General features: G+C 42.4%; 3 protein-coding genes and 1 long non-coding RNA gene across 5 annotated transcripts; all 4 read left to right on the top strand.

Moving 5' to 3' along the window:
* Positions 1-2,984: 2,984 nt before the first annotated feature.
* LOC125525243 (uncharacterized) lies at positions 2,985-3,548 on the top strand. The gene has a single exon (XM_087536091.1). It carries the CDS (start codon positions 2,985-2,987, stop codon positions 3,546-3,548), a length of 564 nt encoding a protein of 187 aa, XP_087392217.1.
* Positions 3,549-3,572: 24 nt separating this feature from the next.
* Positions 3,573-4,972, top strand: LOC147957672 (uncharacterized). Its single transcript, XM_087536090.1, has 2 exons — positions 3,573-3,697; positions 3,796-4,972. Exons 1-2 carry the CDS (start codon positions 3,693-3,695, stop codon positions 4,430-4,432), a joined length of 642 nt encoding a protein of 213 aa, XP_087392216.1. The 5' UTR covers positions 3,573-3,692; the 3' UTR covers positions 4,433-4,972.
* Positions 4,973-6,455: 1,483 nt separating this feature from the next.
* LOC147957671 (uncharacterized) lies at positions 6,456-6,890 on the top strand. The gene is made up of 2 exons (XM_087531810.1): positions 6,456-6,793; positions 6,863-6,890. The coding sequence occupies exons 1-2, from the start codon at positions 6,456-6,458 to the stop codon at positions 6,888-6,890; spliced, it is 366 nt and encodes a 121-aa protein (XP_087387936.1).
* A 1,511-nt stretch (positions 6,891-8,401) lies between these two features.
* Positions 8,402-13,739, top strand: LOC125524250 (uncharacterized). 2 transcript variants are annotated; one of them, XR_015611922.1, is made up of 6 exons: positions 8,402-9,291; positions 9,785-9,833; positions 10,568-10,867; positions 11,541-11,609; positions 11,776-13,482; positions 13,565-13,739. It is a non-coding gene; the product is annotated as an uncharacterized LOC125524250 (long non-coding RNA). The 2 variants fall into 2 exon arrangements; XR_007290640.2 differs by having other exon boundaries at positions 13,107-13,482; positions 13,565-13,738.
* The last annotated feature ends 10,252 nt before the right edge of the window (positions 13,740-23,991 follow it).

Here is a 23,991-nt window from a genome sequence, read left to right as displayed (position 1 = left end):
CAATGTTGTGTTTTTACTGGAGTACCCTACTAAAAAAAGCAAAAAAACACATACCTACAACTGGAAATTGTGCATACTTCTTATATACACAAAATGGTGGCTCTTTCCCCACATAAAAAAATTGGCCAAACTACTAAAAGAATCCCTGATGTGCAGCATATCAAAACATACCTACAGAACCAATGACTCCAACTAAATGACCTCAAAAATGACTAGTAATTAACACCCTGTTAGAGAAACCGTAGACTCCTTACAGTCCCAAGCAAGAACTTATCAGACTAGTGAAAAATCTATAATAAGTGAGCTCTACTAGCAGAAGCACAGCAAGATGGACACTAACCTAGAGTCCTACCATTAGAAATACTATGGAAATGATGAAACACTAACTCACAACAGCACAAAAACCCTAACAAAAAACAGAACACAACTACTACTAGATAAACCTCCAATTATACAAATATGAGCGAACCTAACAGATAGACTAAGGTATCAAAGAGAAGCATTCATGGATTCAAATAGAGATAGAGAACAAAAGGGAGATGAGCACAGACCTTCAAAAGTCATGAAGACCCTTCGTAAGCTTGAATCTACAGAAAGCGGATGCACGAATTAATTGATCTACCGCCTACTGCTCGGATTAGGGTTGCAATCGCTAGGAGAGAACAAGAGGAGGAGAAGAAAGGGAGTGTGGTGAAGGCGGAAGAAAAAGACGGAGAAGACCAGACGCCTCCGTGGTCGAGGAAACAGATAGAGAAGGAGAGCCGCTTCGGTCCAGAAATTAACGAAACTGGGCCGAGCCCAAGGTGGAGCAGAGGGTATGTGCCAGTTAGGAAAATACACATTAACTGGCGTAGAAGGCGCCAAATAGGAATTGGCCTCTCGCGACTCCCGGTTGTGATCGTGCGCCTATCACCATATGGGCTGGGCATGTTTAGCGAAAAAATAGCAATGCATTACTTTAAGAACCATTAGTGCGTGACAGATCTGAAACAATTTTGAAAATTTCATAAACATAATTTTTTCCAAAGAAAAGTGAATACTTTTTGAAACACGAAACTTTTCTAAATTATGCATAATTGATTTAGAAACTCGAACATTTTTTGATAAATCTTCAATATTTCTTGAAAGCATGACCACTTTTTGAATCTTCGGTTTTTTTAAACACGAGTTATTTATGAAAACTTAAACAAATTTGTAACACAACACCGAAGAAAACTGGAAAACACAATTATTTTTGGGATCTGTTATGTTTTGAAGAACTTGTGCATTGTTTGAAACTTCAAGCAAAATTGAAAGCGTGAACATTTTTAAAATTTACAAACATATTTTGACTTTTGTGGATAAAATTAGAAACCAAGAAGATTTTTTTAAAATATGGATAATTTAAACACATGAACATTTCTTGTAATTCTCCAGTATTTTTCAGAAATGCAAACATTTTTCAATTTGAGATAAAAATTTGAAAAAGGGAATAAGTTCTAAACATTTGAACATGCTTCGAAAAATTGGGCCAGTTTTGGAATAAAATTTTCAAATGGTAACCATTTTTAAAAAGTGAAGATTTTTTGAAATTTCCAATAGTATTACAATAACAAGCATTTCTTTTGAAAATACAAACAACGTTTGAAATTGCTATTTTTTTTGGAAAAAAATGATTTTTTAAAGGGAAATAATAGAAAAACAAAAGAACATAAAGCTAACTAGAAAAAAAATATAAAAATAAAAATAAAAAACTAACAAGAATACCTGTAAAGTAAACAAGTGAGGAAAAACGTTTTAAAAAAGAAGGGAAAAAATCAGCTTTAGGAACCTTCTTGTAGTTTCCTAAAACCGGTTGGCTCCCACTTTTATTTACGGTCGAAATGGGCTGGCCTGTCTCTCGCGCTCGGCTCAATCTTCTATGTGAAAACACAAATCTTTGCCACAATGTGCGGCATATAGGATTTTCAAGAGATCTAACTAAGGGGCACCCCTTGCGGAAGCCCCTCAACGATCACTTTTGGTGGACTAAGAGTGTGCCAAGTGGGTCGCTGTAAGCCGCCACAACTCTTCGTGTGCTCAGTGCTCCCACAAGATTTTGCTTTTTATTTTAATGTACGCGTTCTTGCAGTTAAGATGGTTTTTCCCAGGTTTTTTGGCTTTTCGGTTTTCGCCCCACTTTTCCCTTGATTTTGGAGAAACTTGTTTTTAAAAAGTTGCGTGAAAAACATGTTTTTTTGCCTCCATGAGAGGTAAAAACTTACTTCTTGTACAGGCACAAATTTGCTTCCGCAAGAGGTATGAAAAGGAAAAAAACGCATTTTTTTCTCCACAAGGGGCACATGTTTGCTTCTTGTAGAGGCACGGGTTTACTTCCGCTGTGCCTCTTGAAATGGTAGGAATGTTTTTTCTTCCCCGAGTGTGCCTCTTGGAAAGGGAAAAATACATGTTTTTTCTTCTTCCACGAGAGGTATAGGTTTGCTTTTTGTGGATGCACAACTGTGCTTATCGGAAAAGAGAAACAAACTGAGTTCTTGGCAGGACTTCTAATTTTCTATCATTTGATCAATCATTAGAAGTTTTTTCATATTTTGTCTATTAGTATTGCATATGTAGATATTTTTATTATATAATTATGGTCAAATGTAAGAGTGTTTGACTTTTGCTAAAATTTATGCACCTTATATTTTGCAACGGGGGAGTAATATATGTGTGCAATTAATATATTAATAACACAAATATATTAGGAATGATACACAAATCTCATATATTAAGTAGGATACGAGCAAATCACATATATATCCTGGCTAATAAATGCATACAACTAATACTGCGTAATATCAGTAGTATATATTTACTAGTAGGGTCTAGAAAATGAAAATATAACAACTGTGTGTAGACTGCTGACCTCGTTAAGCTTGTCATGTTTAGCATGTAGATGAGCGTTCCCCTCCATCCTTCAGATCCAGATCTAGCTGGCTGCCCAGATCCCAGATCTCCCCACAATGGTGCCGGACGACGTGCTCGCGGGCATCCTCCGCCTCCTCGCACCATGCGGCCTCGCCGCTTCCCGCTGCGTCTGCAAGGCATGGCGCCGCGTCATCGACGACCGCGGGCTGCTGCGGGCGGACCTCCTACCACGCTCGCTTGGTGGCATCTTCCTCAACTACCAGGACATATGGTCCACGCAATTCCTCTCCCGCCCCATGACGGGCGCCACAATCTCCGGTCGTCTGGACTACACGGTGCCCGGCGAGCCCGACCTCATGCCGCCCATATACGTCCAGGATCACTGCAATGGCCTCCTCTTGCTCTACCACTGCGTGGTCAACCCTGCCACACGGCAGTGGGCGCACCTGCCACCTGCCCCGGACCTGCCCCAACCCCCACCTCCAGCCATGATCTCCATTCCGTGCGAGCACCTCGTGTTTGACCCCACTCTGTCGCCCAACTATTTTGAAGTGCTCATAGTGCCCGATGTCCCTTCCAAGAACAACGACGAATGTGAGGAGGAAGTTGAATGGCCGCCATCCACATTGATCCTACCTGTGTTTTCATCAAAGTCTTAATCGTGGGAGGAGAGGACATTTGGTCGGCAAGGGGCGGCTGCAGGGATGTTGCCTGGCATGGTTGGATCACTGCGAATTTTTTTCAAACATTAGTCTGCCTACTGGCGAGGAGCACTCTATATATGTTGCTCCGATTGTTTTGTTATGAGGTAACTTCTTATACAGACACGGTCACCCATTCATTCTGGTTCTGCCTTTGAGCACCATTGTATAAGATTGTTTAATTATCCTACTATTATTATTGCAGAATATCACTGTCAAACAGTACGTACCAAGCAATTGAATTACCCACCGAAGATGCAGAATTTTATCTAGGAAAATCAGTCAATGGGATATACTGTGCATCGTTATTTCAGGGTTTCCAACTTCAGGTTTGGTTCCTAAACGACCCATGTGTTCATGGTCAGACAAAGTGGGTGTTGAAGCATGACAGAGATATCTTCTCCATCCTTCCAAATCTGAACTACGACAAACAACGTGATGGACCTTGGATCTTACAAGAATTTCGTTATTGGGGAAATGAAGATGCTGATGATGATTCTCCCATTGTGTACAACAAGGAAGCAACCGTGGAACATAAATTTGTGTGGGATTCTGACAATGATGATGTTCTCAAACCTGGTGGTAGGAGCAATGACTGTTGTATCGTTTTCCTTGGATTTCATCCTTACAAAGAGGTTGTCTTCTTGAGTGATAAATTCGACAGAGTGCTTGCTTATAACTGGAGTAGCTCGAAGCTTCAAGATTTGGGCAAGGTTTTCCCGAAATTCTATACTGACTCAAAATCCGATTACTACCATCAATATGTAAAAGAGTCTTTCCCATACACTCCCTGCTGGTTGGGAGAACTCCATGAAAAAATGAATTTATTAGAAGCTCACTAGAAGAATAGAACATGTTTTCCTGCAAGCTAGTTTACACAGATTGTTCCTTGGAGAAGTAAAATTTAGACATTTCCGGTTTCTTTATTTTCCCTATTGTTGAGTCGATCCTGAATTGCCTTGCTGCATCGACCATGGCTGAGAGAGCTGTTGCTTTACTAGCTGCAACAATTCGGATTCTTATGAACCTGTAGGTACCTTGAAGTACGGATTCTCACAAATCACTGAGGTTTGGGTTTGCTGGACTTGTGCTAAAGTCTATGTTCGCAAGTTGAGTGGCTTGTGACTGTTAACTAATTAAACTAGAAATAACGGTAAGTACACCTGTCCTTGAAAAAAAATGCTACAATGGTTGTTTTTCGTACAAAGAGGGTTTTGGCTTCTCTGGTTTGGCATGTACGAATATGAACATCTACTGCTAGGAAAATTTTGAGCTAGCTCATTGAGTAGGGCATTTGGCTTCTTATTGTTCCTGCGTAATACTGTATTTTACATGTACGCTGATTTGAAATTCGGAATTTCAACTAGGTTGATCAGTGGGTGGAGCCCCATTCCATTCATTGCATATGGAGTTATGATGTTATTACCATGTGCAGTAGCATCACATTTTTAATGTACTGTCTTGTGCACACCTTTTCCCTTGCCAGAAGCGGCACTTGAGTGTGTTCGACAATGCATATCACACACTTGATTGGGAGGCAAGCCTCTATGCGCATACACAAACAAAGATTATTACAAGAAGAACATTCCAACTTGTTGTATGCTCATTCCTCGCCAGAGCCTCTTGGTTTGATGTAATTCCAACTTGGTTTGATGTAATGATTATTCATTGTTTATGTAAGTTGGAACTATGGAAGGACAACTGAGTTCGAACATCTTTAAAGAAAAACATTATCAGATGGACTTCCAAACCGTCTGTACCAATAGTTAGGAATGCTCAATTCATTGTAAGTAATTATCCATCTAAATGAATAATTTATGTTTTAAATAAAATTTATTAAAGGAAGTTATCCTCCCCACAAAAAGGAAGTTACCCACATCCAACCAAAAATCACAGCTGATTCCTGATATTTTGCTCCATCACAACAATCACGGGTGACCACGATCTCCAAATGACACGATCCCAGCTGCTGCATCCATTTCCTCATGGCCCTGCTACATTTCCACGGAACACCTACACATTTATGTTGCGATTTCTTTTCTGTTTTCGTTAACATGAAATTAGTCGATCACTTTTACAGATCTCTTATAGGAATTGGGGCTGAAGCTAAAGTATAGAAAAACTATGATGTGGTTCAAATATCATACTGAAAATAAGGCAGCTAATGATCTGCATTCCAAGGTAACTAGTGTCTAAAACTATTTGTCTAAAAATACAATTCTCATGTTCAACAACCTAAACGAATTCTGTTTGAACTGACTGTTATTGTGTCATTAAATTCCTTGTAGAGAGCATCAGAACTCTGAATAATGTTAATTTTCCATCTAGTGTATGTTGTCTAACTTGTTCGAAATCATTTCCCATTATTATTTGTTTTGTAGCAATCAACTTGAGGTCTTTTAGTGGAAGTTCATTATGACTCCCATGTATATTCTTGTACGGCCAGACCACAACAATTTTCTTTAGAAAATAACAGATCTATTATAAAGACTAGTAGAGTGCCCGTGCGTTACCACGGGCTCTTGAACTAGTTTGCAAGAGTTATATGTTAACTTTCTAAGGGCTCGCCCCGCCGTAGATCGAGACCCCCGCCATTGATTCCACCCCGCCTAGGCCGCCGCCTGCCGCCGCGCTGCCCCATCGCGTTCGCCTCCGCTCCGGCCGCCTCCGCCCCGCCCCGACCCCGCCCGCCTCCTCTCCGGCCGCCTCCGCCTTCGGTCCATCCTCCGCCCAGCCCCGCTCCGTCCGCCTCCCCTCCGGTCCGTCCGCCGCCCCGCGCCGCACGCCGCCGCCCCGCTCCGTCCGCCTCCGCCCCGCGCCGCACGTGGCCGCCCCGCTCCCCGCTCGGCCGCAACCCGCTCCCCGATGGCGCCGAAGAAGACGCCGAAGGGCAAGTCCGGTTTCTTCGGCATGAGGGCGAAGTCCTCCAGGAACTTCGGACTGGAGTTCTCCGACGCCGGGCAGCGTTGGTGGCTCGACACGTATCCCACTGCCGATGAGGCCGCGTGTGCCTACGGCGTGGCGGTGTGGCATGCCGGACGGCCAAAGACGGACCTAAACTTCCCGGAGGTCGAGTCCCAGGCGGTGGCAGAGTGGCTCGTGCCGCAGGGCATCCGGATGGGGGAGATGCCGGCTAAGAAGGCGAAGAAGAGACTGGCGGTTGTTGTCGCTCCCGGCAAGAGCGACGAGGCGGCGATGGCTTGGTTTGCGCAATTTGCAATTTGCTGCAAAGCCATCTCTAATGAATGCTATTTGCTACATTTTTTAAATAGGAAAATTATTCCGATCAACCAGCCATAACTCAACAGACCAATCTCTAATGAAATGCTATTTGCTACATTTTTAAATAGAAAAATTATTCCGATCAGCCAGCCATAACTCAACAGACCAATTCGAACCCACATTTTCTGAAGTAAAGAAATTATTTCCCTGATCGATCAAGATGCCAAAGTGTCGAGCGTCGTTTGCCCGACTGCTATGTTCCTACACACGCAGAGCAAATTATTTTTCAAATCAAGGAATTAAGAAAATGAAGAATATCATGATGTTCGTGGCACACATGCACAGCAGCAACAGCCACACGCGCACATCAGCAAGCAAGCGCGCATGCCAGCGGATATAAAAATCTCAATGGCGGCCTGTCTCCCTCAAACCTCGTCGGCAACCCCACTGAACTTGTCACCTCATGCCCCTCCTGTCTCTCTCACTCTCCCTTCCATCCAACAACGCCCTGCCTTCCAGCCATCGTTCTTGTCTTTCTCAGATTGATACAAAAAATATGGTAAATAATTGGATGCTTACTTAGCATGCTGTAGCAACCTTGTAAGTGACTCAATGGGACAAGCGCACGAAACATTTCAAAACATGCAGTGAAGAGCTACCAACTGTAGTAATTTTCTTAATGTATGTACTATTAGTTGGCAAAGGAAATTGATTTTGTGCCACCAAATGAATGCACATCATCTCGTCCGCTTATTCTGTATGGCTAGAGATATGCAATCCTTTTGCCGGCCAATTGACAATAATGGCTGAAGCAAGACATAAAAAAATGATATAACAGTATCTTCAGATTCCTCATGTTCAGCATCTTGACCATATTTGTCAAGTCGTCATGAGGCCTAAGCCTGGCTCTGTTGTTGGCTTGGCTGCTGCATGCCACAACCATTATATCAATTAGAGCAAACAGAAGCAGGCCCTAATTAGTCCAGAGAAAAAAAATTCAGAGGTAACACATACCAGAAGTCCAGCCACAACCACAACCAGAGATAACATATCGTGGCAAGCGGATATCAAAAGAACATGATCCACAGCCAGAGGCTCGGGATAGACCAAATGCAGCGACCGTTAACAAATCCAAATTCAGTATTAACAACAACCACTTATATTTGGACGTACATAGAAATTAGATATTTCCCAATTGTTTGCATAACAGAAAACATACTGTTGCAAGTGAATGAAAGACTAACCTATTGATGAGCACAACAGTACATACCATCCCATCATGATGTTGCCATCTCTCACACTTGATGATTACATCTTGTTATTTCTAACATGTACACCATCGGGCGATTGCTTTATTAGAAATATATTTACACAATATGATCAGAGCAACATCAAGGAGCCGGATGCTGGTGCACAGATTCTCCTCAAATTCCACATGCAACCATTGTAGAGAAGAATGACATATTTTTCTTAGGTGATTTTTTATCAAGCTCCTACAGAAAAATTCAAAGAAATCATGAGGAGCATGGAGCCAAGCAAAACTAATTGAACATATAAAGGATGGGCTAGTGCGCCCAACTAGCGGCACCAGCCACGTCTCCTTTTTTGCATCTATGAATGTCCCGAGCGCTCTCTTTTCCCTTTCTTCTCCCTCGTGCTTTCCTTTCTTCGCTGCCGCCACTCCATCCTAGCCGCCTCCTCTCCTCGCGCCGCCGTCGCCGCCGCTTCCACCCTCCCTCTGGGCCGCCTCGTCTCCTCCGCCTCCGCCTCCACCACCTCCTCCTCCCCTTCCTCTCCCCCTCCCGTGCCTCCGCACCTGACTAGAACGGCCAGACCACGTGACGTGGACGAGGAGACGACAGCTCGGGAGGCAGGCTCCTTCCATGGCGGCACCCCAACCTGCCGGATTTCCCTCCTCGTCAGCCCAGCGGAGAGGAGCGGTGGATCCGCCTCCTCTTGGACCTAGCGCCCGATCCGAGGTGTGCGGGCGCGGACGAGCTTCCCCCGCCGGCCCGCGGCAGCGGCGACCTACAAGCAAAGGGCAAGGGCGAGGCGACGGCAGAGAGAGAGAAGATGAGAGGGAGAAGAATGAAGGAGAGGAGGGAGAAAGAGAGAGAGGAAAGAGGAGAAGGAGGCGCGGCGTCGGATGGGAGAGGGTCACCGCCGGTCGAGGCCTGCGCGTGGCGGTTCGATGTGATCCTCGCCCCTTCTCTTCCTCGTCCCGCCGGCCTCATTCTCTGTTACTCTCCCGTTGGCCGTGGCGCCAGGTCGCGGCGGAGGATCTGGAGCTGAGCCCAAGCAGTTGAGGTTGAGGAAGACGGAGGTGAGGGAAGCAGCAACAAGACTGCTGGCTGGTGACGGGTCAGCGGCCACGAGAGGAGGGGGAAGGGGGACGACGTCATGCTTTCTCGCCACCTGCACGTCCTCTTCCCACAGTCCGCTGCTCCTTGTCTGCGCCGTTTCAACTCCAGCTGCAACAGTGCGTCTCCATGATCCTTCCCCTCCTCCGGCTTCTCTCCTTCCATAGCTACTTATGCTGCAATAGTTTCAGTGCAAGTATAGTCAGGTATTTAACTGCTTGTTTTTTTTACAGTTTTAGCTAATTGGCTGGGTATCTACTTTCTCTTTTGTGTCTGCACATATAATCGATTTGCTGGCCCATACTTGCATGTTCTCTAATTATCTTGCAGTGCTAACAAGTAATTAGGACATATTCTTGGTCCATACTTGCATTAGAACATGCCACGTAGAAGAAGGTGGCATAACTTGGGATAAGAATGGCCACATGAACATTCTGTCATGATATTGTGATTAGTGATCAATACTTGCAGCAGTACTTGCATGTTTGCAAAAGATGTCTGTAAATTATTGATCTTCGTCGTGTCTCCTACTTACTATTAGTTCAACTGACCCAATCTTTCTGGTCTTATCGCTATGATTAATTGCTCTATTTCTTGGTTTTTGTATTGTAGGACAGGGAGGCAGAAGAGAGGACATGCTGAAGAATGAAGGTGGACAAACGTAAGTAGTACTTGGCACAATTCAGATTTTCTTTGTTATTGCATTACAGGATTGTAGGGTGTTCGGATTTTAAATGCTGGCATTGATCGAGGTGTTTGGGTTTTAGTTCTGATTAGATGTGTATCAGGTTTTAGTTCTGATGAGATACAGAAATTGTTGAGACAGGGCATGAATAGTATATATTTTAGCCGTGCTTTTATTCCCTTTTGCTCTTTCCAAAGGGACTACTCTACTTTTCTGTTAACCATTAGTAACATATTTTTCAGAGCCGGATCCATTTATTAAATGAGGAGAGGTGTATGAGACAAATAAAAATGTATCGAACTATGGTTCATGACTTTATGCGAAGGATTCTAAGTGAGCAAGTCATTTTACTGGGGCTAATGAACACATACCACAATTTGCAGAGTACTTTGCTTTTCTGGTTGTTTTGCTAAGAGACTGTTAATGATAAATCAGATGTTTTCCTTTCTTTAGTATGCTTAGCAATAATATTTTACGTTGGCTATTAAATTGGACTTCTCTCTGGTTACAAGATTCCTCTTATAATTACAGATCTTCGTTTATTTACAATATTCTAAGGCTACTAAGGTTACACATTTGTTCTACAGTTCGCAGTGAGAACAAGCTATTTCTGATGGCTCTGTCCTATTATCTGTTCACGTGTTTGCTTTCAAATATTTTGAGTGCTCATATCAACAAAACTATTGATTATTGGTTATTGTGTCTGTCAGCAGGTGCACATGAACAGCAAGGCATGTTTGGCGTCGTACTTGACCGTGCTGCAGAACAACATCTTGTGGTTCTACCCAAGGGTTGACGCCGAGCACCGGGGCGTACTGCAGGAGTAGCGCCCTGCGTCCTTTGTCAACGTCCATAGCATCAAGGACCTCCTCACGCCCCTGTGCAGATGGCGCTCGCTCGTGATCACAGGAAACTGAACGACGCATATGTGCCCGTTGTCTGTCAGCGCCGACAAGGTTGGTTCTATGTTAAGGCCCTGCGTCCTCACGTAAGAGGGCATGATTCATAAGGTAGGTACTGATTGCATCTTCATCTCTATTTTTCATTTGGTCTCGATTCTTTCACTTGGTGCTACACAAGGTCAGGTCAGCTTGGAACATCTGCCTCCCAAATTCAGATCAAGGAGGTCATAATCTCCTTCTAGATATCTTAGGGTTTAGATTTAAACGAATAGATGTAGCCATATCAATGTGCAAAGTAGAGGAAGTCGTAGTGAACATTCATAAGCATGCTCTTGTGCTAGATAAGAAAGATTCAGAAAACTATTATGCAACGGTCACCAGAGCTTTACGACTCTTTGTATGCACTGCAAGAATTATTCTGCAAGGGTAGCCGGCTGCACATTTGTTGTTTTCCCAGTCATTTAAGAATATTAGTTAAAGTGGATGGTGATACGATGTTTATACCATTTGAGGTATCTATTCTTTTACAAAGCATGTGAAAATACTTAAGGTTCTTTTTAAAGAAGAGAGATATGGAGGGAGGGAGGAAAACTCAATTTGTGCAACTAAAACTGACGATTCTAATCCAAACTGGAAGTGTTGCCCACGGAAATTCAGAACCTTCGTAGTTGTCGTTGACTTGGACCTTAGTTATTTCAGATTTCAGAATTGCATTTGTGCAGTAATTCTCTAGAAGTCGTGTAATACAGACATATTAATAAGATTTTTCTTGAATATGCAGCAAACAAATACTTCAGGCACGATGGATATTGATGTAGACTACATCAAAGTGCTGCAGGACCAAATTGAGGTATGCTCCACACAGACACAACGTCTTAAAAAATTATCATTTTCCACTGCCTAATAACATGTTCTGTTATTTTTTGACAAGTACAAACTGGCTAAGTAATAATACAGATAAAAAGCCATACATTCTCATTTTTCTTCTCTGTATTTTTTCTTGTTCATACCTGCAGAAAAATTGTGGTGGTGATGATTGATCTGTATTTTTTTGAAGGGGGTCATTGGACCCCACTGTAGCATAGGTGATAATTCCTCACCCTATATTTGCGTGTAGTAGCCTCAAACATCAACTTTCTTATGATTTTTCTCTAGCATGTTGCTCGCTGGTTTTGACTATTGATTTTGGTAGATGGTGCCCAGTTTAGGACATGATCCAACTCTCAGTTACATACATGGACCTTCTCTTTCTACATCTCTATGGTAGTAAACTTTCTTACTTTAGAGACGGATCAGAAGGCGTTTCTTTTGCTTTTGGTGTTGAGGATGCACCAAACTATGCACAAAATGAAGGTACTAGACAATAATGCACTTTTAGATGGTACACTGGTGCTGATGAATCAATTTTTTTGTTACTGCTTTATGCTTCTGACAGTGTGCGCTAGCTTATCTATTACTCCCTCCGTTTGTTTTTGTAAGACGTTCAGACAACTTGCTTTGTGTTGTTTTTGAACAGTGTCTGAAAGTCTAAAACGTCTTATAAAAACAAACAGAGGTAGTATATCAGATAATACTATCTCACACATGTAGTGCATATTGGTTATTTTCACTTGATTTGGATAAGTAAAGTGCGGCTATATTTTTCTTAACTGTTCCTATTCTTTGACAATCTTCTGCTTCGGTTTCTGTTTCTTGTTTCAGGTTCTTCATATCGAGTGCCTATTAATTAGTCACATGTCCATAGATACTTTATTATGCCCTTTAATGATCTCATCCCATGCGACTCACATATGAGTTATACATATGCATGGTTGTGAGAATTAGAGGGAAAATTAGTGTTCCCTTGAAGAAAAGTGCAAGCATGATCTACTTTAAATTGGAACACTTATGTTAGAAAACATGGTCAATGGATTGTACAACAAAATTATTTTTTCAGTAAATTGTGACAGATCCAAAATAACCAACCGAAAACAACAAAATTATTGTTTCAGTAATTTGTGATGCCTCATAGACATGTTTTCACTTAGATTAGAACGATCCTATGTAAGATAGGTTGTAAAGTAGCAGTTGTATATACATAGCTACGGTGTGTTTCCTGAACATCACAACTTCATCTTATGATGTGCTCACTGTAATCATATATTTTTTGTGTCATGTAAAGTAGTAGTAGGTTCTTTTGATGCCAATGATTCATTATCTGATCCCATGAGGCACTAATATCATGCTAGCTCTGTATTTTGTTGGTGGTATTCCCACTGTAATTCACTCTCAACATGCCGGTAATTTCGAGTTTTGTTTCTTTTATTCTCACATGTAATTTCTTTGTTCCATCTTTGCTATGAGCCAGTGCCGATGTTCTGTTTTCCTGCGGTTGTCGCCACTGTACTTTGTTCCTTGCATGAACAAAAGAGGATTAATGAAACAACGTTCGCGCTGAAGAAGAAAAAGGATATGTTTCCCTTTATATTATACTTGGGCGATGGATTCCTTCAGATCTACAAATTCCTCGAGCAAAGTTTGCAATGCTTTTGTGAATGTTTCAAATTTTGTTTTTGTCTTTCCTTGTGGATTGTCCATCTGAACTATATGTATCAATGTAAACAACCTTACCTTTCCTTCTCTTTCAATCGGTTTAAGGTACTCATATATAATGGTCACCAATGCCCTACAATATGCACATAATTCACAATTCTAATTGGCTTCTTGCGCCATGGGCGCAACTGGTAAGTTTCATTTTGTGTGTGTAGTACATCCTTTGTTCATTATCTTTTAGTTCATATTCAAGGTTGCTTCTATATCTTCTAGGTTCTTTCATTACTTTGGAACAGAAAAGTAATATGAAACAAATCCATACAATATGTCTTTGGTGAGACCATGAACAACAATCCACCCAGATGTTGGTCCTTCTTGTGCCCAGCTGCAGCCACCGCCTAATCTAACAATGTTCTGTTCTTTGCTCGAGGCGCAATGGTATACATTTGTTGGCATGTCAGTTCCTTAGGTGGATCCTCAGTAGATCGAGCCGCCTCACCCCCTTGCAAGCAAACCTTGACCATGTCTGCTGGCACATGCAGCGATCACTCTACCTGAGTTCCATGACTGCATATCTTAGTCACAATAAACTAAATGACCAGAGCTATTTATATGATGCATCTCTATCTATGTATCCTGCTTTTTCAAAGCAATGTAAATGGTTTGAATTGATCTTATCATGAACTGATCTCATGCCTTTGTTTTGGCCTATAAATGTAACATGCAATGTAATATATAATGCTATGTATCGACAACATGCTGAAATATCTATTTTTGCTTCAAGATTTTATAGTCTCTAAATATTCTTACTATTCTTGGCTCCCACTCGCCCTTTGCGCCATTGGCGCAACGGGTCATCTAGTCAGAGTAAATCATGAGAGGAGAAGCCTCTCAACCTACTACAGGGAATCGAGTCAACATTAATTTGTGTAAGAATTAAACCGTAATGTAGATCAACAGAACCTGCTGACATCACAAAACAAATGTTTCATCAACAGAAACTCTAGCGAATGCCAATTGGATTATATAAGTAAGATAGAGACATCGAAAAAAAGAAAAGATAATTCTAAGAGTATATATTCTATTTTCTTACTTGACATCACAGAGAATGCAGGTCAAAGAAATTGCGATACATCTTACCCTTCTATAAATTGACTGCAAGGCACAATCCCCAGCAAAATATACAGAATGAATTGCTCCTATGGTCCAAGTATTGCATAAATAGTTATATACAGACTATTCAACAGTGAGCATTAACATGGCATGTACTACCAAAATCCCTTTGCTATGGAGCTTATTCTGCATGTCTATTCGTCTTTCTGTATACTCTCCTCAAAGAAAAAAATGATTTCAAATAAATAAATGAAATAATTGTCTGCAGATAGTTTGCTTGAATGAATCAGGCCCAAGACTCACGTCAATCTTAGTAGAATATACAAGCAGCTAGCAAATACATCATGCGGAGTCGAGGCACGATGCACTGAGACTGAACAACAGATCTGCGTGAAAACCTCAAAATACCGGATGAGGGTGGCGCCGCCGCCGCCGACGAGTGCAACCCGTGGGGACTCAGCTTAGGACGGCGAGGTGGTGTACGATGAGCGATGGCGCGCGGTGGCAGGCGCTAGGCACGGACGCGTCACCGGCGGGTATGTCGGCCACTTGCTGCAAGGGTCAAACGAAGTCGATCTGGGACAGGAGAGATGGGAGAGTCCAAGTAAGAGCAATTGGGTAAGAGAGAGGGCGGAGGTGGGGAGGTGGGGAGAACAAATGAAACACCTACCACCGATAGCATAGAAGATGAACTGAAGGACATCCCATCTGTTGTAAAAAAACCGACATTCACTCTACCTGAAACAAACAATATGTGCCTATTAGAGGTGTCATACTCTCCCTTTAGCTGCCCATTATCCCTCTTAGTATAATCATCATCAATCTTGTTTTTCTTTGCCTAAAACCGTAGAGAAAAATAATACCTATAAGAGTTGTTCACCACATATATGTTATTTTCCTTGACAATTGCATGTATTACTTGTACCTACAGAGAGGAGATAACCACATGTCAAGAATACAGATGAAAAAAAGGGCAGCCCGGTGCATGTAGCTCCCGCTTGCGCAAGGTCTGGAGAAGGGTCTGACCACTTTGGGTGTATTGTACGCAGCCTTTCCCTACATTTCTGTAAGAGACTGTTTCCAGGACTTGATGCAAATCTAAAAAGTATATTATGAGTAACAGATAGAAAATAAGACCCATATCGTTCCAATCTATTACGCCTTTGTAAAATTGTAGTGCATTACGTAGGAGCACAACTTGGAGTACCTAGCATAATAATTCCAATGATTCTATGACTATAAAATGCCTATCAGTGAGAATGCAACCTGAAAGCTAAATCTTTTAAGGTAATCCTTCCTGGTCTTCACAAAACAAGATGATCTAGATCGCCCACACGTAAAGAAGAACCGATGCCTGATTGGTACTTCAGATTAACATCAAGTTGTTCCATTGAGGTGCAACTATATTGGTTGCGAAGACACCCATTCATGGTGCAAGAGAATATCAAATCATAGTAATGATCATGCAAAGAGGCATTACCAATGAGGCTAGTAAAATTCAGAATGATCCAACATAAATGTAATTGCCATCACATGCTTAGGAAAATTTTAAATCATGATATATACATCTGTCTACTCCAAAAAATTGAAATCAAATGTGCAATGGCACAGAAATATCATATTACACTCCCAAAAATATTTTTCTTTTATACATGGGCATAAAGCAAGCTCTAAATAGAGTTAGCAAACTAAATATCTCATGCAAAATTGTAATCATAATGTATAGTGACATAGTGACATTAGTTATTTTGGGAAAAACAAAACCATCACAAAGTGCAGACCTATTATCCTAACCGCGAGACATAAAAAATTACAAGCACCAAGAAAAGGGCAATTTTTTACCTTTGCACATATGTCAAGTTTGTAGTGGCTCGATGTTGCTCTCTCCTCAACCACACATGTCCGAAGCCTGAACAAATGCTTCTGCATTTCTTCCTCTTGGATTGTAGCTACATGCAAACAAAATGGGTTACATACTTCAACATTGGGCTGTAAATCTTCCTATTAATCTTCATCTTGCACTTGACCTTCTTCAACCCCTCCACTTCTAGAGATCTCAGTACAAAAGAGGCATAAATAACTTGTGATCATTAGAAGAAATTACCTCCAGTTCCAGAGAATAAATGTACATGGCATAGATATGTTAATCACTATGTAGGAATCATCACACAGTCTTGCTGTTTTGAAGTAACAATAAGTAACTCCATACCTATTCGTTGATGTTGGGATGAACAATTAATTGAAACTTGTTATAGAACTAACTAAAGGCAATGAACTGATGGAAGTATCAAATTCAATAAACTAACTAAAGGCAACTCACCATGGTATAAAAAAAATTGAAGTCTAGAGGGAAAAACCAATAAAAATAACATATAGTGGAAACTGTGGAAAGAAGACAAATGACTGCTTATCCGAACCAGCAGACTTAATCTTTTTATTTTGTTGCAATTTTTATTAACATTTATCCAGATGCTATCAAGTTACAATCTTTAATTTCCAGTCTACCACTCACACTCACTTTCTGTAGCCAGTGTATAACTTGCCATACACCTTATATTGGAAATAGACCATATATTGATAGTGAATATGTTGTCCTGCAGTACAGAGCCCTACATAAATGGTAATCAAACATTACAAAGAGGTCAGAGTTTGCTGATTGCTCCCAGGTCAAAAAATGTTTTAAATGTTATAACAGCACATTAGGCTAATCATCATATATGATTCAATTGCCTCTAATTATGGGAACCTCTATTTCGAATCATCTTGCTCCGTACTATGCTTGCTTGCTCTTCAAAGGGAACTCATCTTTAAATTCCTTAAAACATGTCTCAGGCATTTATTTTTCTAGCACCTGACATAATGATGCAAAGTTTGAGATAGAAAATGCTAAGAAACCACATAAATTTTATTTTAGTTCAGATCGCTTCCAATCATAGAAATGAACTACAGATCAAAAGGAGAAGTAAGCTTACTTAACTGGAAGTAGCATGAAGATGAGATGATGAAACTATTATTATGTACCACATTCTTCTGACAGATTCCTGCATACCACACCTGACCACAACCAAGACCATTAGTGTTGGAAATATGCCCTAGAGGCAATAATAAAATGGTTATTATTGTATTTCCTTGTTCATGATAATCGTCTATTGTTCATGCTATAATTGTATTATCCGGAAACCGTAATACATGTGTGAATACTTAGACCACAACATATCCCTAGTAAGCCTCTAGTTGACTAGCTCGTTGATCAATAGATGGTCATGGTTTCCTGACCATGGACATTGGATGTCATTGATAACGGGATCACATCATTAGAAGAATGATGTCATGGACAAGACCCAATCCTAAGCATAGCGCAAGATCGTGTAGTTCGTCTGCTAAAGCTTTTCTAATGTCAAGTATCATTTCCTTAGACTATGAGATTGTGCAACTCCCGGATACTGTAGGAATGCTTTGGGTGTGCCAAACGTCACAACGTAACTGGGTGGCTATAAAGGCACACTGCGGGTATCTCCGAAAGTGTCTGTTGGGTTGGCACGAATCGAGACTGGGATTTGTCACTCCGTGTGACGGAGAGGTTGTTGGAAATATGCCCTAGAGGCAATAATAAAAGTATTATTATTATATTTCTTTGTTCATGATAATTGTCTTTATTCATGCTATAACTGTATTATCCGGAAATCGTAATACACGTGTGAATACATAGACCATAATATGTCCCTAGTAAGCCTCTAGTTGACTAGCTCGTTGATCAACAGATAGTCATGGTTTCCTGGCTATGGACATTGGATGTCATTGATAACGGGATCACATCATTAGGAGAATGATGTGATGGACAAGACCTAATCCTAAGCATAGCACAAGATCGTGTAGTTCGTTTCCTAGAGCTTTTCCAATGTCAAGTATCTTTTCCTTTGACCATGAGATCGTGTAACTCCCGGATACCGTAAGAGTGCTTTGGGTGTATCAAACGTCACAACGTAACTGGGTGACTATAAAGGTGCACTACATGTATTTTCGAAAGTGTCTGTTGGGTTGACACGGATCGAGACTGGGATTTGTCACTCCATATAACGGAGAGGTATCACTGGGCCCACTCGGTAATGCATCATCATTATGAGCTCAAGGTGACCAAGTGGTTGATCACGGGATCATGCATTACGGTACGAGTAAAGTGACTTGCCGGTAACGAGACTGAACAAGGTATTGGGATACCGACGATCGAGTCTCGGGCAAGTAACATACCGATTGACAAAGGGAATTGTATGCGGGGTTGATTAAATCCTCGACATTGTGGTTCATCCGATGAGATCATCGTGGAGCATGTGGGAGCCAACATGGGTATCCAGATCCCGCTGTTGGTTATTGACCGGAGAGTCGTCCCGGTCATGTCTGCATGTCTCCCGAACCCGTAGGGTCTACACACTTAAGGTTCGGTGACGCTAGGGTTGTGAAGATATGTATATGCAGTAACCCGAATGTTGTTCGGAGTCCCGGATGAGATCCCGGACGTCACGAGGAGTTCCAAAATGGTCCGGAGGTAAAGAATTATATATAGGAAGTGCAGTTTCGGCCACCGGGACAAGTTTCGGGGTCATCGGTATTGTACCGGGACCACCGGAAGGGTCCCGGGGGCCCACCGGGTGGGGCCACCTGTCCCGGGGGGCCACATGGGCTGTAGGGGGTGCGCCTTGGCCTGCATGGGCCAAGGGCACCAGCCCCAAAAGCCCATGCACCTAGGTTTCCACAAAAGGGAAGAGTCCCAATGGTGGAAGGCACCTCTAGGTGCCTTGGGGGGGAGGGAAACCTCCCCTTGGCTGCCGCACCTAGGAGATTGGATCTCCTAGGCTGGCGCACAACCCCCCTTGGCCCTCCTATATATAGTTGAGGAGAGGGAGGACTTCATACCTCAGCCTTTGGTGCATCCCTCTCCCCTGTTACATCTCTCCCTCGCAGTACATGGCGAAGCCCTGCTACTGTGACGCCCTGCATCCACCACCACGCCGTCGTGCTGCTGGATCTTCATCAACCTATCCTCCCCCCTTGCTGGATCAAGAAAGGAGGAGACGTCATCCGCTCCGTACGTGTGTTGAACGCGGAGGTACCGTCCGTTCGGTGCTAGGATCTCCGTGATTTGAATCACGTCGTGTTCGACTACATCAACCCCGTTCTTCGAATGCTTCCGCTCGCGATCTACAAAGGTATGTAGATGCATCTAATCACTCGTTGCTAGATGAACTCCTAGATGGATCTTGGTGAAACGAGTAGGAAAATTTTTGTTTTCTGCAACGTTCCCCTACAGTGGCATCATGAGCTAGGTCTATGCGTAGTTCTCTTGCGCGAGTAGAACACAATTTGTTGTGGGCGTAGATGTTGTCAACTTTTCTTGCCGCTACTAGTCTTATCTTACTTCAACGGTATTGTGGGATGAAGCAGCCCGGACCAACCTTACACATATGCTTACGTGAGACCGGTTCCACCGACTAACAAGCACAAGTTGCATAAGGTGGCTGGCGGGTGTCTGTCTCTCCTACTTTAGTTGGAGCAGATTCAATGAACAGGGTCCTTATGAAGGGTAAATAGAAGTTGACAAATCACGTTGTGGCTTTCACGTAGGTAAGAAAACGTTCTTGTTAGAACCCTACTTCAGCCACGTAAAATCTGCAACAACAATTAGAGGACGTCTAACTTGTTTTTGCAGCAAGTGCTTTGTGATATGATATGGCCAAAGTTGTGATGAATGATGAATGATCTATATGTGATGTATGAGATTTTCATGCTATTGTACAAGGAATCACAACTTACATGTCGATGAGTATGACGGTGACAGGATGATCATGAAGCCCCAAGATGGAGATCAAAGGAGCTATGTGATATTGGCCATATCATGTCACTATTATTATTTGATTGCACGTGATGTTTATCATGTTTTGCATCTTGTTTACTTAGAACGACGGTAGTAAATAAGATGATCCCTTACAACAATTTCAAGAAGTGTTCTCCCCTAACTGTGCACCGTTGCTACAGTTCGTCGTTTCGAAGCACCACGTGTTAATCGGGTGTGATAGATCCTTACGTTCACATACAACGGGTGTAAGACAGTTTTACACATGCAAAAACACTTAGGGTTAACTTGACGAGCCTAGCATGTACAGACATGGCCTCGGAACACAGAGACCGAAAGGTCGAACACGAGTCGTATGGAAGATACGATCAACATGAAGATGTTCACCGGCGATGACTAATCCGTCTCACGTGTTAATCGGACACGGCTTAGTCGACTTGGATCGTGTAACACTTAGATGACTAGAGGGATGTCTAATCTGAGTGGGAGTTCATTAATAATTTGATTAGATGAACTTAATTATCATGAACTTAGTCTAAAATCTTTACAATATGTCTTGTAGATCAAATGGCCAACGTCGTATTCAATTTCAACGCGTTCCTAGAGAAAACCAAGCTGAAAGACGATGGCAGCAACTATACGGACTGGGTCCGGAACCTGAGGATCATCCTCATAGCTGCCAAGAAAGATTATGTCCTACAAGCACCGCTAGGTGATCCACCCGTCCCACAGAACCAAGACGCCATGAACGCTTGGCAGACACGTACTGATGACTACTCCCTCGTTCAGTGCGGCATGCTTTACAGCTTAGAGCCGGGGCTCCAAAAGCGTTTTGAGAGACATGGAGCATATGAGATGTTCGAAGAGCTAAAAATGGTTTTTCAAGCTCATGCCGGATCGAGAGATATGAAGTCTCCGATAAGTTCTTCAGCTGGAAGATGGAGGAAAATAGTTCTGTCAGTGAGCACATACTCACTATGTCTGGGTTACATAACCGCTTGACTCAGCTGGGAGTTAATCTCCCGGATGACGCGGTCATTGACAGAATCCTCCAGTCGCTTCCACCAAGCTACAAGAGCTTTGTGATGAAATTCAATATGCAGGGGATGGTAAAGACCATTCCTGAAGTATTTGCTATGCTGAAATCAGCAGAGGTAGAAGTCAAGAAGGAACATCAAGTGTTGATGATGAATAAAACCACTAAGTTCAAGAAGGGCAAGGGTAAAAAGAACTTCAAGAAGGACGGCAAGGAAGTTGCTGCGCCCGGCAAGCAAGCTGTCGGGAAGAAGTCAAAGAATGGACCCAAGCCTGAGACAGAGTGCTTTTATTGCAAAGGGAAGGGTCACTGGAAGCGGAACTGCCCCAAATACTTAGCGGACAAGAAGGCCGGCAACACCAAAGGTATATTTGATATACATGTAATTGATGTGTACCTTACCAGTGCTCGTAGTAACTCCTGGGTATTTGATACCGGTGCCGTTGCTCATATTTGTAACTCACAGCAGGAGCTGCGGAATAAACGGAGACTGGCGAAGGACGAGGTGACGATGCGCGTCGGGAATGGTTCCAAGGTCGATGTGATCGCCGTCGGCACGCTACCTCTACATTTACCTACGGGATTAGTTATAAACCTCAATAATTGTTATTTAGTGCCATGTTTGAGCATGAACATTGTATCAGGATCTCGTTTAATACGAGATGGCTACTCATTTAAATCCGAGAATAATGGTTGTTCTATTTATATGAGAGATATGTTTTATGGTCATGCTCCGATAGTCAATGGTTTATTCTTAATGAATCTCGAGCGTATTACTACACATATTCATAGTGTGAGTACCAAAAGATGTAAGGTTGATAATGATAGTCCCACATACTTGTGGCACTGCCGCCTTGGTCACATAGGTGTCAAACGCATGAAGAAGCTCCATGCAGATGGACTTTTAGAGTCTCTTGATTATGAATCATTTGACACGTGTGAACCATGCCTCATGGGAAAAATGACCAAGACTCCGTTCTCGGGAACAATGGAGCGAGCAACCAACTTATTGGAAATCATACATATTGATGTGTGCGGTCCAATGAGTGTTGAGGCTCGCGGCGGCTATCGTTATGTTCTCACCCTCACTGATGACTTGAGTAGATATGGGTATGTCTACTTAATGAAACACAAGTCTGAAACCTTTGAAAAGTTCAAGGAATTTCAGAGTGAGGTTGAGAATCAACGTGACAGGAAAATCAAGTTTCTACGATCAGATCGTGGAGGAGAATACTTGAGTCACGAATTTGGCACACACTTAAGAAAATGTGGAATAGTTTCACAACTCACGCCGCCTGGAACACCTCAGCGTAATGGTGTGCCCGAACGTCGTAATCGCACTCTATTAGATATGGTACGATCTATGATGTCTCTTACCGATTTACCGCTATCTTTTTGGGGCTATGCTTTAGAGACTGCCGCATTCACTTTAAATAGGGCTCCGTCGAAATCCGTTGAGACGACACCGTATGAATTATGGTTTGGGAAGAAACCTAAGCTGTCGTTTCTAAAAGTTTGGGGATGCGATGCTTATGTCAAGAAACTTCAACCTGAAAAGCTCGAACCCAAGTCGGAAAAATGCGTCTTCATAGGATACCCTAAAGAAACTGCTGGGTATACCTTCTACCTCAGATCTGAAGGCAAGATCTTTATTGCCAGGAATGGATTCTTTCTAGAGAAAGAGTTTCTCTCGAAAGAAGTAAGTGGGAGGAAAGTAGAACTTGATGAAGTATTGCCTCTTGAACCGGTAAATGGGGCAACTCAAGAAAATGTTCCTGAGGTGCCTGCACCGACTAGAGAGGAAGTTATTCATGATGATCAAGATACTTCTGATCAAGCTCCTACTAAAATTCGAAGGTCCACAAGAACACGTTCCGCACCAGAGTGGTACGGCAACCCTGTCTTGGAAATCATGTTGTTAGACAACGGTGAACCTTCGAACTATGAAGAAGCGATGGCGGGACCGGATTCCGACAAATGGCTAGAAGCCATGAAATCCGAGATAGGATCCATGTATGAAAATGAAGTATGGACTTTGACTGACTTGCCCGTTGAACGGCGAGCCATAGAAAATAAATGGATCTTTAAGAAGAAGACAGACGCGGATGGTAATGTGACCATATATAAAGCTCGGCTTGTCGCTAAGGGTTATCGACAAGTTCAAGGGGTTGACTATGATGAGACTTTCTCACCGGTAGCGAAGCTAAAGTCCGTCCGAATCATGTTAGCAATTGCTGCATTCTACGATTATGAAATATGGCAAATGGACGTCAAAACGGCATTCCTTAATGGTTTCCTTAAGGAAGAATTGTATATGATGCAGCCGGAAGGTTTTGTCGATCCTAAGAATGCTGACAAGGTGTGCAAGCTCCAACGCTCGATTTATGGGCTGGTGCAAGCATCTCGGAGTTGGAACATTCGCTTTGATGAGATGATCAAAGCGTTTGGGTTTACGCAGACTTATGGAGAAGCCTGCGTTTACAAGAAAGTGAGTGGGAGCTCTGTAGCATTCCTCATACTATATGTAGATGGCATACTTTTGATGGGAAATGATATAGAACTCTTGGACAGCATCAAGGCCTACTTGAATAAGAGTTTTTCAATGAAGGACCTTGGAGAAGCTGCTTATATATTAGGCATCAAGATCTATAGGGATAGATCGAGACGCCTCATAGGTCTTTCACAAAGCACGTACCTTGATAA

Source organism: Triticum urartu, chromosome 7A (genome assembly GCF_056163025.1).
Source record: "Triticum urartu cultivar PI428250 chromosome 7A, HENAU_Tu73, whole genome shotgun sequence".
Taxonomy (NCBI): Eukaryota; Viridiplantae; Streptophyta; class Magnoliopsida; order Poales; family Poaceae; genus Triticum; species Triticum urartu.
Note: the sequence above shows the minus strand (reverse complement) of the source record. Positions and strands in the feature narration are given on the sequence as shown.

Excerpts from the sequence above, each read along its gene's own strand:
- LOC125525243 (XM_087536091.1), top strand. The coding sequence starts at position 2,985 with ATGGTGCCGGACGACGTGCTCGCGGGCATCCTCCGCCTCCTCGCACCA.
- LOC147957671 (XM_087531810.1), top strand. The coding sequence starts at position 6,456 with ATGGCGCCGAAGAAGACGCCGAAGGGCAAGTCCGGTTTCTTCGGCATG. Across the intron at positions 6,794-6,862 it reads GACGAGGCGGCGATGGCTTG|GAAAATTATTCCGATCAACC; the intron begins GTTTGCGCAATT and ends TTTTTTAAATAG.